At 39.8% G+C, this 17203-nt stretch overlaps 1 protein-coding gene across 5 annotated transcripts in view; it reads right to left on the bottom strand.

Moving 5' to 3' along the window:
* Window positions 1-17203, bottom strand: part of GNE (glucosamine (UDP-N-acetyl)-2-epimerase/N-acetylmannosamine kinase) — a 46258-nt gene that overhangs the window by 20534 nt on the left and 8521 nt on the right. For 2 of the 5 annotated variants that reach the window (XM_032396829.1, XM_032396831.1), the window contains exons 2-3: window positions 7964-8169; window positions 1045-1496 (exon numbers count right to left, since the gene is read on the bottom strand). In XM_032396829.1, coding sequence (XP_032252720.1) covers window positions 1045-1496; window positions 7964-8169 — 658 coding nt within the window. The other 3 variants (XM_032396832.1, XM_032396830.1, XM_032396833.1) reach the window with 3 other exon arrangements.

Here is a 17203-nt window from a genome sequence, read left to right as displayed (position 1 = left end):
TGGTACAACTATGACTTTTGCTTTAATTATAATCACCACAATCTCTTATGTTAATAAGTACTTATAGCTTACTGCTTTCAACATTATCTGAGTATTCCAACAATCTCTTACGAAAGACATTAAAATTAAAAATAGTTTTTTCAGGGGCACCTGGGTGGCACAGTCAGTTAAGCATCCAACTCTTGGTTTCAGCTCAGGTTGTGCTCTCAGGGTCATGGGATCAAGCCCTAAGTCGGGCTCTGTGCTCAGCATGGAGTCAGCTTGGGATTCTCTCACTCTCTCCCTCTACCCTTTGCCCCTCTCCCACCACCACCCCCTCTGTCAAATAAATAAATCTTTAAAAAGTTTTTTCATTCTCCAAAAAACAAAATACAGGAAAACAAAAACCAAAACACACAACTCTACTAACCAGAAATAAACATTATAAATGATTTGGTATACATACTTCCTAATCTTTCCATTATGTTATAGTTTTAATTAAAATGGCATCCTATTATACATATAATTTTGTAGCTTGTTTTTCCCTCCTTGTTGTTATAACAGGATCTGTCCTTGTAACTAAATATCTACCCACAGCATATTTAATGGATTAAAAGCATTCCATTCTATAAATTATAGCACAGATTTTTTTTTTTTTTTAAGATTTTATTTATTTAGTCGACAGAGAGAGAGAGATAGCGAGAGCAGGAACACAAGCTGAGCAGGGAGCCCACTGAGCAGGGAGCCCAATGTAGGGCTCCAACCCAGGACTCCGGGATCACTGACCCGAGCTGAAGGCAGATGCTTAATGACTGAGCCACCCCAGGCGCCCCAAATTATAGCACAGATTTAAAAAATTCAATCCATTAAGACTATTCCACAGAAAAGGTGAGTCTCAGAGAGATGAAGTCATACCATAGGGTGAGATCTATGAACGAAAACTTTAGCCTTCCGAATTCTAATGGAATATTCTACCTACAATAGTTTCAAAAGAAAAAAAAAAAACCTGAAACATACCCAAGAGGACAAAAACAACCACTAGACTGAATAAAGTTTGATACATACCTAACCACATCCGAATGATGCTCATGTAGTCTTTGTTCTTGGCAGAGAGAAGCTTGTCATAGGAAGGGCAGCCTGCCAGAAGGATGCGGTCATGGTCCTCACACATGGATATCAGGTGTTGCTCTGCACTTCGGGTGCAGCATACATGATAATGAGCCAGTTTTGTTATGGCATGTCTGATAGAATCATCAATGGTCCCACTGACTTCCCCACCTTCAATGTGAAGGATTCGGATATTCATCAAGGCAGCAGATGTAGCCAGAGCCAGGGCATCAAACCTGTCTCCATGAACAATCATGATATCAGGCTTCAAGCGATTAAGGACATCTGGTAGCTTCACTAGGGCCAAGCCCACTGATTCTACCATGGCTGCCTCATCTTCCCCTCTAACAATTGTGTGTAGCCTGGTGTTAATGTCAAAGTCATCTTGTTCAATCATGCGATATGTGTTCCTAGAGCAGAAGAGAAATAAAGATATGAGAGAATGTTCTTCAACACAGGGCCATAAAAACATGAAAAAAGCAATCTAACATCAACCCTGAAGGGAGAAATATTTTCTAAAATCTACTCGTTAAAATAGACAAACTGAAGTATAACTTACAAAAACTGAAAAGCAAAGATCGTAAGTGTACAGATCGCTTGATTATTTTACATGAATACCCCTGTGGCCACCGCCCAGATCAAGATGTACCACATTCAGCACCTGCAAAGGCTCACTAGTGCCCTGGTCAGTACCTGGATAGAGAAACACCTGAAGGAGAATTTTTTTTTATTAAAACAGAGACCAAAGTTTTTGGTGGTTGACTTATTTTCTCTTTTTACACATTTTTTAAAAAGAAATATGCTACCTAATAAAAAAAACTTACTTATAAAAGCAAAGTGCTTTTTTTTAACACAAAAAAAAAGAAATTAGGATACCTGACATGGCACTATACTATAAATTTCTGAATGATGGAAATTATCTTCTGAATTTGTACTGGTACCATTAATGCACCATAATTCTGAATGGGGTGTAAATGTAGATTTTACAGCATTAAATTGGCTATGAAGGGTGCCTGGGTGGCTCAATCAGTTAAGTGGCCAACTCTTGGTTTCAGCTCAGGTCAAGATCCAGGAGTCCTGGGAGTCTGGCTCCGCGCTCAGCAGGGAGTCTGCTCCCTCTCTCTCTGCCCCTCCCCCTGCACTCGCTCTCAAATAATTTTTTTGTAATTAAAAAAATTTGGCTATGAAATACAATTTCAAGTCTGTTTCATGCTTCAATAACAGCAGCAATTCTCAATGCCTCAAGGTTTCCTATTATGAATAGATTTTAAAAGATACGGATTTTTCCCCTAAATATATATATATATATATATATATATTTAGAACATAATGTAACTCTATATTTTTATATTTTTAATTGGAAAATATAAAATTATCGTCCCTAAACCTACCACTCAGCAATACCAGTGTAAATCATTTTTTCCTAGCCACTTTATGTACATTTTAACATGGTTGAGAACACAATTGTATAATCTATTTAATCCATTTCATACAATATTTTCCCAGATCATGAAAGATTCTTTACATACATCATTTTACATCATGTGGATGTTCTAGTAGTCATCTTATAGATTCCCTGGAATTTTCCTATAAAACTATCATGTTGTCTCTAAACAAAGACAATCTTTATGTCTTTTTGTCTATTTCTCACTTTATCGCACTGGCTGTCATGTCCAGCACAAGTTGAAGTGGTGAAAGCAAAAATCCTTACCTTGTTCTCTACCTCAGGGGGAAAGCTTACTTTCAGGTTAGCTATAGGTTTTCCCACCGATGGCCTTTATCAGATTGTGGAATTTCCCTTCTATTCAAAGTCTGCTAAGAGTTGTTTTTTTTTTAATCATAACTGATTTAATTTTGTCAAATGCTTTTTTGACATCTGTTGAGATGATCATATGTGCTTCCCCTATATTCTGTTAATATGTGAGTAACACTGATTTTCAAATGTTATATCTATCTTGATTTTCCTGAGATCAACCCACTTGGTTATGATGTATTATCTGTTTTTTATATTGCTGGATGTGATTTTTTTTTATTTTATGTCTGTGTTCATAAGGGATACCAGTCTGAATTTTTTTTCTTACAATGTCTTTGTCAGGTTTTATTATCAAGATTATGCTGACTTTTTTTTTAAGATTTTATTTGAGAGCAAGAGCGAGCACATGTGGGGGGAGGGGTAGAGAGAGAAGCAGACTCCCTGCTGAACAGGGAGCCCATCGTGGGGCTTGATCCCAGGACCCTGGGACCATGACCTGAGCCAAAGGCAGATGCTTAACTGACTGAGCCACCCAGGCGCCCCAAGATTATGCTGACTTCATGTAACAATCTGGGAAAATTCCCTGCTCCTCTATTTTCTAAAAGAGTCTATGTAAGATTGGTGTTATTTCCAAACAAAGGGAAAAAAAGAGAGACAAACCAAGAAGCATACTTTTTTTTTTTTTAAAGATTTATTTTAGAGAGAGAGACGAGAGAGAATTGGGGGAGGGGTAGCAGGAGAGGGAGAGAGAAACTCAAGCAGACTCTGCACTGAGTGTGGAGCCCGACATAGGACTTGACCTCATGACCCTGAGATCACAATCTGAGCCAAATCCAAGAGTGAGAAGCTTAACCAACTGTGCCACCCAGGCACCCCAAGAAGCAGACTCTTAACTGTAAAAAACAAACTGATGGTTAAGGGGGGTGGGAATAGGTCATGGGGAGTAAAGAGTATACTTATAACAAGCTCTGAGTAAAGAATTGTTGAATCACTATATTGTGAAACTAATATGATCCTGTATTTTAACTGTACAGGAATTAAAATTAAGAACTTAAAAAGATTGATGTTATTTCTTGCTTAAATGTTTGATAGAACTCATAAATGACAACATCGCTTTTACGGGAAATTTTTATAGGAAGTGTTTGATAATGAATTCAGTTTCTTTGATACAGGGCTATAGATATTTTCTATTTCTTCTGTGTTATTTTGGTAAGCAGTGTTTTTTCAAGGATTTTGTCCAGTTTATATAAATTGATTGCCAACTTTGTTGGCCTAATATTCTTTTATTCTTTTAATGGCTATCAGATCAGTAGTGATATCTTCTTTGCCATCTTGTATTGGTAATCTATGTTCTCTTTTTCTTAGGCTCTGTTAGGAATTTGTCAACTTAATATTTTTAAGCATAATTCTCTATTGCTTAATCTACTTTTGTTTCATTGATTTCCACTCTTCATCGTTTCCTACCTTCTACTTACTTAGGGGTTTTCTCATTCTGTTCTTGCTTAATAAAGTGAAAACAGACCACTAACTAAACTTTTTTAAGATTTATTTATTTGACAGAGAGAGTGTGAGCACAAGCAGGGGGAGCAGCGGGCAGAGAGAGAGAGGGAGAAGCAGGCTCCATTGAGCAGAAAGCCCGACGTGGGGCTGCCTGAGCCCAAGGACAACCTCAAACACCAAACACTTAACTGACTGACCCACCCAGGTGCCTCTCTAAACTCCTTTTCTTTTTTTTTTTTTAAAGATTTTATTTATTTATTTGACAGAAAGGGTGAGAGATTACAAGCAGGGGGAGCAGTAGATAGAGGGAGAGGGAGAAGCAGACTCCCCGCTGAGCAGGAAGCCCAATGCGGGGCTCAATCCCAGGACCCTGGATCCCTCAATCCCAGGATCATGACCTGAGCCGAAGGCAGATGCTTAACCATCTGAGCCACCCAGGAGCCCCTCTAAACTCCTTTTCACCCGCAGTATTTTTTCCTCCAAGCATTCCTTCATCTATACCCACAAATTTTGATATACTATAATATTTATTATTCAGTTCAAAAGATTTTTCTAATTTCCCTTAGAATTTGTTTGGTCCATGGGCTTAGACCTCAACAGTAAAACAACTTTTTTTTTTTTTTTTAAAGAGTACACATCTGCTTGTGCATGATGGGGGGGGGGGTGCTATAGAGGGAGAGGGAGAATCTCAAGCAGACTCCACGCCCAGCACAGACCCTGACATGGGACTCGATCTCATGACCCTGAGATCATGACCTAATCCAAAATTAAGAGTCAGACGCTTAATTGAGCCACCCAGGCACCCCTTTTTATATTAAAAAAAATTTTTTTAAACAATCTGACTTAAAAATGAACTAAAGACCTTAAAGACCTTAACAGACACCTCACCAAAGATAATGTAAAATTGGCAGATAAGCATATGAAAAGATGCTCCACATCATATGTCATCATGGAAATGCAAATTAAAACAGATACTGCTACACACCTATTAGAATGGCCAAAAGCAGAACACTGATATCACCAAATGCTGACAAGCACAGTGGAGCAACAGGTACACTCACTCATTGATGGCCTGAATACAAAATGATACAGCCACTTTGGAAGACAGCTCAGTGGTTTCTTATAAAACTAAACATATTCTTACCACACAAGCCAGCAATCAGGCTCCTTGGTATTTCCCAAAGGAGCTAAAAAACTTATGTCCACACAAAACTGAAAAACGGATATTTGCAGCAGCTTTATTCATAAATGCCTAAACTTGGAAGTAACTAAGATACCCGAGTAGATGAATGAATAAGTAAACTATGGTAAATCCAGAAAATGGATTATTCAGTGCTAAAAAGGACTATCAAGGGCGCCTGGGTGGCTCAGTCGGTTAATCGTCTACCTTCAGCTCGGGTCATGATCCCAGGGTCCTGGGATCGAGTCCCGCATCGGACCCCCTGCTTGGCAGGGAGTCTGCCTCTCCCTCTGCTCCTCCCCCCCTGCTCTTGTTCTCTCTCTCTCCCACTCTCTCTCAAATAAATAAATTATAAAAAAAAATAAAAAATAAAAAATAAAAGGACTATCAAGCCATGGAAATACATGGAAACATGGAGACTTAAATGCATATTACTAAGTGAAAGAAACCAATCTGAAGTGGCTACATACTATATGATTCCAACTACATGACATTCTGGAAAAGGCAAATCTACAGAGATGGTAAAATCTATGGAGATAGTTATAGAACACATTTTTAGGGCAGTGAAACAATTCTGACACTATAATGGTAGATACGAGTCATTATACATTTGTCCAAACATACAGAATTTACACCACCTGGGTGGGTGCCTGGGTGGCTCAGTCGGTTAAGCATCAGACTCTTGATTTCAGCTCAGGTATGATCTCGGGGTCATGAGATCAAGCTCCACACTGGGCTCCACGTTGCGTGTGGAGCCTGCTTAGGATTCCCTTTGCTCCCCTCCCCACATTTGCGTGTATGCGCATGCTCTCTCAAAATGTAACGTAAAGAAATGTACCCCTGGAGGTGGAGGGCTAACACTGATAATGGGGGATACTAGGCATGTGTGGAGGCAGAGAGGTATACAGGGTAACCCCGGGACCTTCTGCTCAAATTTGCTGTAGACCTAAAACTACTCTAAAATGTTTTAATATTTTGTATCACGTACTCACATGAAATAAATGAACAAATGAATTTCTAACTAGTCTGTTGTTACTTATTTGATTTCCTTTTTCACCCAGTTCTTAAAGAGTATAAAAATGCTGTTTTTTTTTTTTTAAGTATACAAGTAGTTGAAATAGAGGGTAGCTTATTTTTTTGTTTTAATGTCTTTGAAATACAGATAATACATTCACATGGTTTAAAATTTAAGATACAAAAGGTTCTCTAGTGAAAAGGCTACCCTCTCACTTTTGTCTCCCAGTCATCCAGTTCCTCTCCCAGTAGCAACCAACTTATGTTAGAATGTACTTTACATGACTTTTCCATTAAGTACCAGTCAAGTGTCCTATTTAACAGTCTCACGAGACAAATACTGCCTTTCCACACTTACTTACTGTGGCAGACAGGAAAATGCAACACAATTTCCTTGAGAGCCTCTGTCCTACTAATCTTCCCATCAAACTTTTCTCAAAGAAGTAGAAGAACACACTTACACTTCATTTCAGGCTCTAGCTAAAATTTTTCTTCTACTTTGTCCTATGTAAGAAAACCCAGTGGATTTTCTTAGATAGCTAGAATTCATTTCATATTTTTAAAACCTATGGATTTTTGAGCTATGCATCAGTTTCTCCTCTACCCTTTAAGTATTTTCTTAGAGAAAACTGGTTTTTAGAGGAAGGTTTTTGTTTGCTTTTGTTATTGTTATTGCCTTGCTTTTACAGAATAGTCTGAAAAGGCAATTTTAACACAAGCTTCTTTCATATATAATATGGTATTACTGACCATCTTTGGAAGCTGCATTATGTTTTTATGCCACAAGAGTGCACTAAATGCCACTTTATTACCCAGAACAAAATGAATGTTCATCTTTGGTTTAGACATTCTGTTCCCTCAAAGATTTCCCAACTTTCATTTTTCAAATTTAGACTGTGACCAATAACAAACCTAATGACAAACACCAAAATAAATACCAATGGCAATATAACATTCAAATTTATCTTGTAAATTAGATTTTTAAAATCTTGTTTCATATCTACTACTTTATATGCTGTCAATCTATACACGAGTTTTAAGAAAGTAGTACCATTAGAACTCACAAAACATATTATAGGAAGTTACATTATTAGAGTCACACAACATATATTTATAAGTGGCATTTCTCCTGAATGTAACAAGTAATAATAAAAATATTTATAGCTATCATTTATCAAGCACCTATTAAGCAGCTACACTGCGATGGCCATTTTCTATCACTGCCTCCATTCTTCACAGTAACCTACACCATAGGTTTTCACTCCATTTTATAACTGAGGAACCTGAAGATGCAACTTCTCCAAGGCCATATAAAAACTAAGAGGGAGAACCGGGATTTGAAGATAGGTCCACATGGCCACAAGATCCAAGCTCTCTCTAGTACACCATGTTGCAATGAAGAATATCGTAAGAAAATGCTTTCATCTTACCCGTAGTCATCTATCAGGTGAGAGCCAAGTACCACCACATCAAGTTCAAAGAACTCAGGTTCCATTTTAATGCCAAACATGATCGGGGCAAGTTTAGAATAATCAGCACGGTTGCAAGTAGCAACACAAACCCGAAGCTTTCTGTTATTCCCATTCTTCTCCATGACTTGTTTCTTTTGTTTTGAGAGGTTATTAAAATAGAGTTCCTAAAGTTGCAAAAATAAAAATTATTTATCAACAGAATGATATGTCCTAGACATAAACACAGAATTTTCTAAAGCCTTTTTTTTTTTTTTTAAGATTTTATTTATTTGACACAGAGAGACACTGCGAGAGAGGGAACACAAGCAGGGGCAGTGGGAGAGGGAGAAGCAGGCTTCCTGCCGAGCAGGGAGCGCGATGCGATCCGAGGACCCCGGGATCATGACCTAAGCCGAAGGCAGATGCTTAACAACTGAGCCACGCAGGCGCCCCTAGTTCTAAGCCTTTTAACCACCATTTAATACAGTGCTTCTTAACCTTTTTTTCCACCCCTGCTGCTATGTGACACACCCACTGGTATATCCAGAGCTAGGAAATTCCTGCCAACTAATTCCACCCCTTTCTCTCACACTTAAGAAAACACACTGGAATGCAATTAAGAAACAGTGACATAGATCAGCTCCCATTTAAAAGGCAAGCAAACATCAGCTCTTTATTAGTTAGAAATTACTCACCATACCTCACAACTGATCCCAACATACCAGACTACTGAAAACAACTGATCTAGTTCAACTCCTTCTCTTACAGAAAGGGAAACACATGTCTTGAGAGAGGAAATTACTTCCCCAAGATTCAAGATCACATCTTATAAGGGATAAGATCTATTCACCCTCACACTAAACACCCACTATATACAAAGCACTGTGATTAGTGTTGAGGAAGAGAAAGGTAAAATAAAAAACCCTACCTTCAAGGCCTCATTAGTCCCTATAGCCAGTGCCTACAAACTTCTGACAATTCCAAATGCCTACCAGGTATCTCCTGACCCATACACACCTTAAAGTCAATGGCCCAAACCGAACTTATTTTTTTCCTCATTTCTGTTCCTCCTTCCTTGTTCTCTAACTCAGTTATGAATTTCCATTCATCCAAATGCCTTGACCCTTAACATCCGTGTCTTCTCCGTCCCTTACTCTGTACCTCCTAAACCCTGTCAATTCCTCCTCCTGAATTTTTTTTTTTTAAGTAGGTTCCATGCCCAGTGTGGAGCCCAATGCAGGGCTTGAACTCACAACCCTGAGATCAAGACCAGAGCTGAGATGGAGTCAGACGCTTAACTGACTGAGCCACCCAGGCGCCCCTCCACCTCCTGAATATCTTTCAAATCTAGCTCCTCCTCTTTATCCCCACCAGGACACCCCCTAGTCTAACCTCTCATTTTAGGTCTGAACCATTGTTAACAACTGCCAAAGTAGTTTGCCTGTCTCTAGTCTTGCCCTGCCTCCCACAGACTTTCAGAGTGATCTTTCCAAAGTTCACAAATTTGATTATCATGCTCAACAGAATACACAACCTATGAATAAAGTCCAAATTCTGATCTGGACCTACCCCATCTTTCCAACCACTTCTCCTTGACCTACAATTACCCTTACTCTGTGCCAAAGCCATACCAAGTACCTGCGTTCAACCAGTGAGTCTCCAAATCTCTGTGCCTCTCTAGACGTATGCACCTCTAGGTAAAACTTCCTTTCCCTCTGGCCTGGGCTCCTCCTCATCTTCAAAACTCAGTCTAAGTGTTGCCGCTTTGTTAAAACCTCTACATAAACTTCAGTTCCTCTTCACCTCACCCCTTTTAGCTGCTGCCTTCCTCTAAGCACTATGGCCCTACCAAACACATACATACTTTTGCTCAACTTCTCTGCCCACGCCCGCCCTCCCTCCCGCCATCTATACCCTCCATTCAAAGTAAAAATCAGGGGCAAGGGATAAGAGATGTTTTATGGAGCATTTAAACTTCTCTATATCAATGTAAAATTCCACCTCACGGATTCAATGCTTTTGCTTCAGGAAGTGTGTCAATATTTAGAATTTGCAATCAGGAATACAAAGAAGCTTGAGTAAGGATGCCAGTAGAAGGGGAGCTGCCCTTTAGATCAGTGTAAACTCTTAAACCCACTGGAAATCTCATCGGCTGCCATCTCATCTCTATTAGGCTCAAACTTCTGTGAGTACACAAACTGCCCCATCATTAGGCCCATTCTGAACTCAACAATCTCCAGTAAAAGCTAGTTCCACCCAACAGAAAGCATTTATGATATAATGATATAGGCATTCTGTCAAGAGAGTTGTATTCATTAGATCTAAGCACTCCCTAATCATTAAAGACAAAAATATTTTTCCAAAAATGGTTGTCTTAAATGTTCTTATAAATAATCCTTCCTTCACTGATCATTAAATTTGAGCTGAATAAATTGTTGGTGATATTCAACTTGCTGGGTGAGGCAAATCATTCATGGTTGGTCAATTTGTTTTTATTTTAAAAGAACATAAACTCTGCCTCGCAATACTAAAATGTTTAGTATTTACCAAGTAACTCAAAGGTTATTCTACCAAAACAGAGTAAGCTAGCCAAATAAACCAACTATGAAAAGGCAAAAATGTTACTAAGACCAAAGTTTTTTTCAGGAAAGAACTTAAGTCTTTAAAATATGGTAAAATGCCTCTTTAAGGAGAGAAGTTTGGGGTTTTTTAAAATAATTTTAACTTTTTCTTAGGGAGTACTTTCGCATGGTTTAAAACTGAGAAATCACAAGAGGCTATATAGCAAACAGTCTTCTCATCTGTGTTCCCCAGCCACATACTTCTCCCTGGAAGCTATGAGTTACTAGTTTCTCATCTATACTTTTATAGGTAAACCATGCATATATAAATACAGATGTATTTGCTTATAAATACATACAGCATATATTATACAACTGATAACATTCTACAAACTGATGTTGCATACCTTGCTTTTCAAGATGCTTTTAATTATGTTTCTGAATTGAATGGGAAAATGGGAAAGTCTAAAGTCACTGGAAATATCAAAACTAAAAGTGCAAAGTTTTGAAAATTGCTGGCCATCTCTTTAAATATATGAAGGGTTATGAGAGACCCAGAAGTAAAAATAATCAATGTCACAAACATTTAGTATCTACTCTGTGCAGAGCACTATAAAGAAAGCTGAGACACAGAACTGAGAAAGACTCTGTCTCTAATTTTTAGAAACCTTAAACCTAGTACCTGACACCAGGCCACATAATAGATCTTAACTAGTTCACTTTTCCAAATAGAATCCCCGGAAACAAAATTAATAAATTTTTTTCTCAGCCCAGTATACATTACTATTTGCTCTGGATAAGAGGTCATACCCAAAGATACATTTTTATACTGAGAACTATGATCAGAGTCCTCATGACCAGTATAGAATGAATAAATGGCAAAATAATGAGTGACAAAATGGACTTAAACTGTAATAGGACAAATTTAAGTTGCATAAAGTACAATGTAAAGCAAACAATATAAAACTCGATTCTTTACATGATGGAATACCAGACAGCAATTAAAATGTATGGACTATGTCTGTATTTGTCTATATTAATAAATCTCAGAAACAGAACATTAGAGGAAAACAGCAAATTCTAAAAAGTTAGTTACAATAGGGTACCATTTTTTGTAAGTTTTTTAAAATGTATAAAACATTACTGTATGTTGTTTATTGATCTAAAGTTCCACACCAACTCAGGAAAGTAGTTACCTTTGGAGAGGGAGGGAAGGAAAAGAAAAATGGGGCTTTTCAGGCTTTAGCTAACATTTATTTTTTAAAAAATCATACCATAAGCAGAAATGTGAAACAAACATGGTAACATATTAATATGTGTTAAATCTTGGTGACTGGTACAAGGTGTCATACTGTCTTCTGTCCTTTTAAGCACATTTGAAATTTTCATTCTTAAAAACAAGAACTCTTTTAAACAGGTATCATGAAGTAGGTATGTTGTCCATAGTCCCCTCAAGCCTAAAGCTCAGAAAGTCAGGAGGGATTGGATATTTGCCCCCATTTCACCTATCAATTCCAAAATTGTAACTAAAATACAGATAAATGCCAGAGAAGTATGCTTTCATCTTGAATTCACTGGCAATCTCTGAGAAACCCAATTCTTAAAGACCACTTCCTGCATTCTCTCAAGACTGACCATTTCAAATACTGACAAAAGGTATTCAACACTTTCCAGAATGATATTCCACTCAACTGTGGAAAAAGACTCACAAACATTTGGCTCAAGCAATCACTGAGCAGAGGAAACAGTAACAGCAAACATTTGAGAGGTATTTCTGAGGTGCTACGCACTGTGTTAAGAGCTTCATAAGCATTAACCATCTCATCCTGACAGCCCTCTCACTAGCCCCATTTTACAGAGGGGGACACTGAGGTACAGCCAAAATAATTTACTTCCCCACATCACATTTAATAATTGCCAGAACCAAAAATCAAACCTAGCACGCAGGATACTGCCACATCCAGTGTTTGCCTAGTATCCGATCATTAACATCCATGGACCTTTGTGCCAGCTCCTGCCAGGCCCCATAGCAATGAAAAGAACATGATAGATCACTCTTCCCTCCGTGCAGCGGGGATGAGACTCAGGATTAAGAAGGGGCTATATAAAAACAGCCTGAAATTCAGAAACCTATTCCTGAGCTGTAATTTGCTTTGGCGTCTTCCAGAACTTCTATAGCTGCTAAACTGCACCCCTCCTCTCTTTCAGAGAAGACAATACTTTATCGTGCTCTAACAATTTAACGGGTGTGCTCAGATTTGGGCGAAAAAATAAACGCCTATCAAACTTCTAAGGAAGCACAGACTCAGAACGTAGTCAGGACTGGGCGCAGATCTTCAATATCATCTTTTAGTTCAACCCTTTACACCCCAGGGCAACTTGTCTGTCAAGGAGCTCGCCGCCTTCCTTTGCACACCTCCGTAAAAGAACCCTCACTATCTCCCAGGGACAGCCTGCTTCCTTACCGGACAGCACTGCCCCTGGGTTGGAGTCATTCTGGGCGGCCGGCTACTCGCCCTGGGCCCGCAATGAACCTGTCTGCTCCATGGGCCACAAGACGGAGCCCGTGACGGGAATACAGAGGGGCCCTGGCACGTAGGCCTGCGGAAGACAAGGCGAGGCCCGGGTCTTGTGCGGGCCTGGGGACACGGGGAGGTCCGAGGCCTCCGCCAGACCGCGGAGGCCACGAGGCAGGGGTCAAAGGAGGCCGTGGGGGCCCGGAGGATGCTCTCCCCGGCCCGTCCCCTGAGTCCCGGCCGACGCGGGGCTCTCACCAGACACTGGCGCGCAGCTCCCTCCCACGCCGCCGCAGCGCCTCGCGGGCGAGAGCTGAACGCAGCACCAGAAGGCGGGCGCGCACAAGTCCGCCCCCGTAGCTTCCGCAAGTCGGCCACGCGCGTAGAGGACTCTCGTCTCGACCCCAGCCCCGCACGCCCCCGCACGCCTACCCCCAGCACCGAATCGGCGAACGCGCCCTTACGTAACCTGAGAGCGACCCTGTGATTGGCTGCGGCCGCCCGGGCCCCACCCTCTTGCCAAACGGTTTCTGGAAGGGGCCGGGTGAGGGGGGCGAAGTGTCTTCCGTTGTCGTGGCGGGCCGGCAAGTGAGTGCTCACCGCCCCGACGCGTTTTCCTCCGCTGCCGCACGCACGCTGGGGAACCCCGGTCCTCACACGTGGTAGTTGTTTTGGCCTTGCACCCAAGGGAGAATTACGCCTTCTGTTCCCTCAGGCATTTCGTAGGCCCTAACCAAAACAATACTGTCGCGCAGCCGGTCCGCCCCAGAGCCATCTCTTGAGATAAAGCCTCGCCACTCCAGGACCATGTCTGCTAGAAGACTGACGGAGTGTTGATAATGATCCAAACAAGGCAGATAGCAGCTGATCATAAGGCGCTCCACCTAGGTCTCCCCTTTAGGGAACCCCCCACCAGTCCGGGCCCGGGGATGTCCAAAGGGGAACTCGGCAGCCGCAGAAAAGGTGGCGGAAGAGGGCTCCCACGGCGCCTGATAAAGACTTTTTAATGATCTTTTCAAATCACCGAGTCACCAATGACAAACTTCGAATGAGTTGGTGTTACAAAACATTAAAACATTTTTTACAGCCATTAAATAATTTACCACAGGTGAAACTATTTAACAACTCATCCAGCGTTCTTGCTGTAAAGCGAATTTCAAATCCAATAAAACTTTTGCATTTCATGTATTTCAATTAATGATGAAGCTGTAATTTGCAGAGTGCTTATGAACAAGCAGTTCCCCTGCAACTAGCTTGGAGCTACTAAAAGGTCATATTAGCCACAAAAGGACAGACTTTAAGAGGATTTGTGTAAGGAAGTGCTAACAGATTTTTTAAAATATTACTTAGGCTAGTATGTGGAGAATGGATTGGCACTGAAAGAATGGTGGCAATGAAAAAAAAATAGTCTGCAAGCATACATAGAAAACTGGTCCCACTGATTGACAGGGCTGGAAGGAGATGGACTTTTCCACCGAATACCGATTTATAATATCGTCTGTATTTTGTAGTACATGCACATATTCCATATTAAAGAGAATAAAATTAATTGTAAAAAAAATGGTGGCAGTGGAACTCAAATGGATGATACGAGATTGAGTTTGGACACAGATTTGAAAATTACGGATTAGGTATGAGGGACTGACAGAAAAGGAAGGAAACAAGGATGACGTCCAGGTGTCTGGCATTAGTAATTGGGCGACTGGTGCCATTTACCAAGATGAGAGAAAAGCTGAGGGAGTGACCAGGTTTGGGGAGTTAAAAGTAAAAGTTTTAATTTGGGATATGTTTGAGATGCCTATGAAGTAGCTATATAAAGCTATTAAGTGAACAATAAGATATATGAATCTGGACACAGATTCACAAGAGACTGTATTAGTTTTCTATGGCTGCTATAACAAATTACCTCAAACCTAGTGGCTAAAAACAAATGTATTATCTTACAGTGCTGGAGGCCAGGAGTCTGAAATGGGTTTCACCCGGCTAAAATCTAAGTAACAATGTCAGTATCATCATAAGAAAAGAAAATTGTAACTGTGTGGTGATGGATGTTAGCTAAACATAATGGTGATCACTTCACAATATATACATATATCAAATAATGTTGTACACTTGGGGTGCCTGGGTGGCTCAGTCGTTAAGCGTCTGCCTTCGGCTCAGGTCATGATCACAGGGTCCTGGGATCGAGCCCCACATCGGGCTCCCTGCTCGGCAGGAAGCCTGCTTCTCCCTCACCCACTCTCCCTGCTTGTGTTCCCTCTCTCACTGTGTCTCTCTCTGTCAAATAAACAAATAAAATCTTTAAAAATAATAATAATGTTGTACACTTGAAACTAACGTACAATGTTTTATGTCAAATATATGTCAGTTTGGTTTTTTTTTAAGGTATCATTGGGTCTGCCTTCCCTTGGCTACAGGCTACCCTCATTCCTTTGTTTGTGGCTCCTCTGACCTCTGCTTTCCTTGTCACATCTCTTGTGACTCTTCTCCTCTTTCACTTAAAAAGACCCTTGTGATTACATTGGGTCCACTTAGTCCAGGATAAACTTCCCATCTCAAAATCCTTAGTTTAATCACATCTACAAAGTCTCTTTTGCTATATAAGTAAACATTCACAAGTTCTAGGGATTAAGACATGGCTCTCTCTGGGGAGCTATTTTGCCTACTACAAGTGGTATCGAAACTCCCAGGAAATGTTCAAGATGGTTATATTGCTTTTAAAGTTACATGCTAGGGGTGCCTGGCTGGCTCAGTTGATGGAGCTTGTGACTCTTGATCTCGGGGTTGTGAGCTGGAGCCCCACACTGGGTGTAGAGATTACTTAACTTCAAAATAAAATCTTTAAAAAAATAATAAAGTTACATGCCATACCACCAAATATCCAGAAAAGAACACCAATTTTTTTCTCTTAAAAGTTAAGAAAAATTAATTTTAAAAACAGTATTAATGTTCAGTTTTTTAAAAATCTAGGTGCTTATTACATGGGTATGGTTAGTTTATTAGAATTCAAATTGTACACTTAGATATCTGTACTTTTTTATGTACAAGTACTATATATTTTTTAAATACCTAATGCTTAAGATTATAACTAGGAAAAAATGTAACTAGAAATACAAATACTTTTGGGGCACCTGGGTGGCTCAGTCGTTAAGCGTCTGCCTTCGGCTCAGGTCATGATCCCAGGGTCCTGGGATCGAGCCCCGCATCGGGCTCCCTGCTCCGCGGGAAGCCTGCTTCTCCCTCTCCCACTCCCCCTGCTTGTGTTCCCTCTCTCGCTGTGTCTCTCTCTGTCAAATAAATAAATAAAATCTTTAAAAAAAAAAAAAGAAATACAAATACTTTTAATAAAGATAATAGAATTTTGAGAATTTGTGCACTTTATTAAGCCACTTGTAGATTTTATGTTTATTTGACCAATATTGAAAACTTCGTATTTCTGTATATGGTTCGAGTAGTTCTGTATTCATGGAATCATTTAACCTTGAAATGAAAATGAAATTAATGCAATGACCTTCTTTTTTAGAATTTTTCTCTATGTTCTCTTGAGATGACGTTGCAACAAGGAGCTCTAGGAGGCATTTTCTTTTGGCTTTTTCGGATCACATTTCTATAGGTAATATTACATTTCCAGATCTCTGTTACTTTGCTATTTAACAGTGTGAATTAACGTATCAAAAATCTTCCCAAGTCATTATGTTTTGTATGTTTGGTTTGGTTTCCTTTGGCTTTAATCTGAGAGCTCTAGAAGTTGCAAAAAAGTACTTATGGCTTTATAATGTAATAAAATCAAATTTTCTATAGATTACTCCATAAGCAGAATTACAACTTCAAACATTTGTGGCATAATTGGGATATCAGAGAATCCTAAATCTTAAAAGATCATCTAACCCAACCTTTTCATCAAAGGCAGAGACCTCTCTAAAGCATCCCTGACAGATGTTCATCTGACCACTTTAGGAACATTTCTTCTAATAGGGACTTATCTTGCTGTTTTATTTGGTGGTTTAATTATAAAGTACTCTGCCTCTCTATAAAGTCTACCCATGTATTAGTACTCTACTATTCTAAACACTTTATTTATATACCCTCAGTACTCCTAACAACCTTAAGATATAGATTCTATCACTCCCATTTATAGATAG

The sequence above is a fragment of the Phoca vitulina genome, unplaced genomic scaffold (genome assembly GCF_004348235.1).
Source record: "Phoca vitulina isolate PV1807 unplaced genomic scaffold, GSC_HSeal_1.0 scaffold94, whole genome shotgun sequence".
In the NCBI taxonomy this organism is placed as follows: Eukaryota; Metazoa; Chordata; class Mammalia; order Carnivora; family Phocidae; genus Phoca; species Phoca vitulina.
The sequence above is the reverse complement of the archived record's forward strand: the minus strand, read 5'-3'. Positions and strand labels throughout refer to the sequence as shown.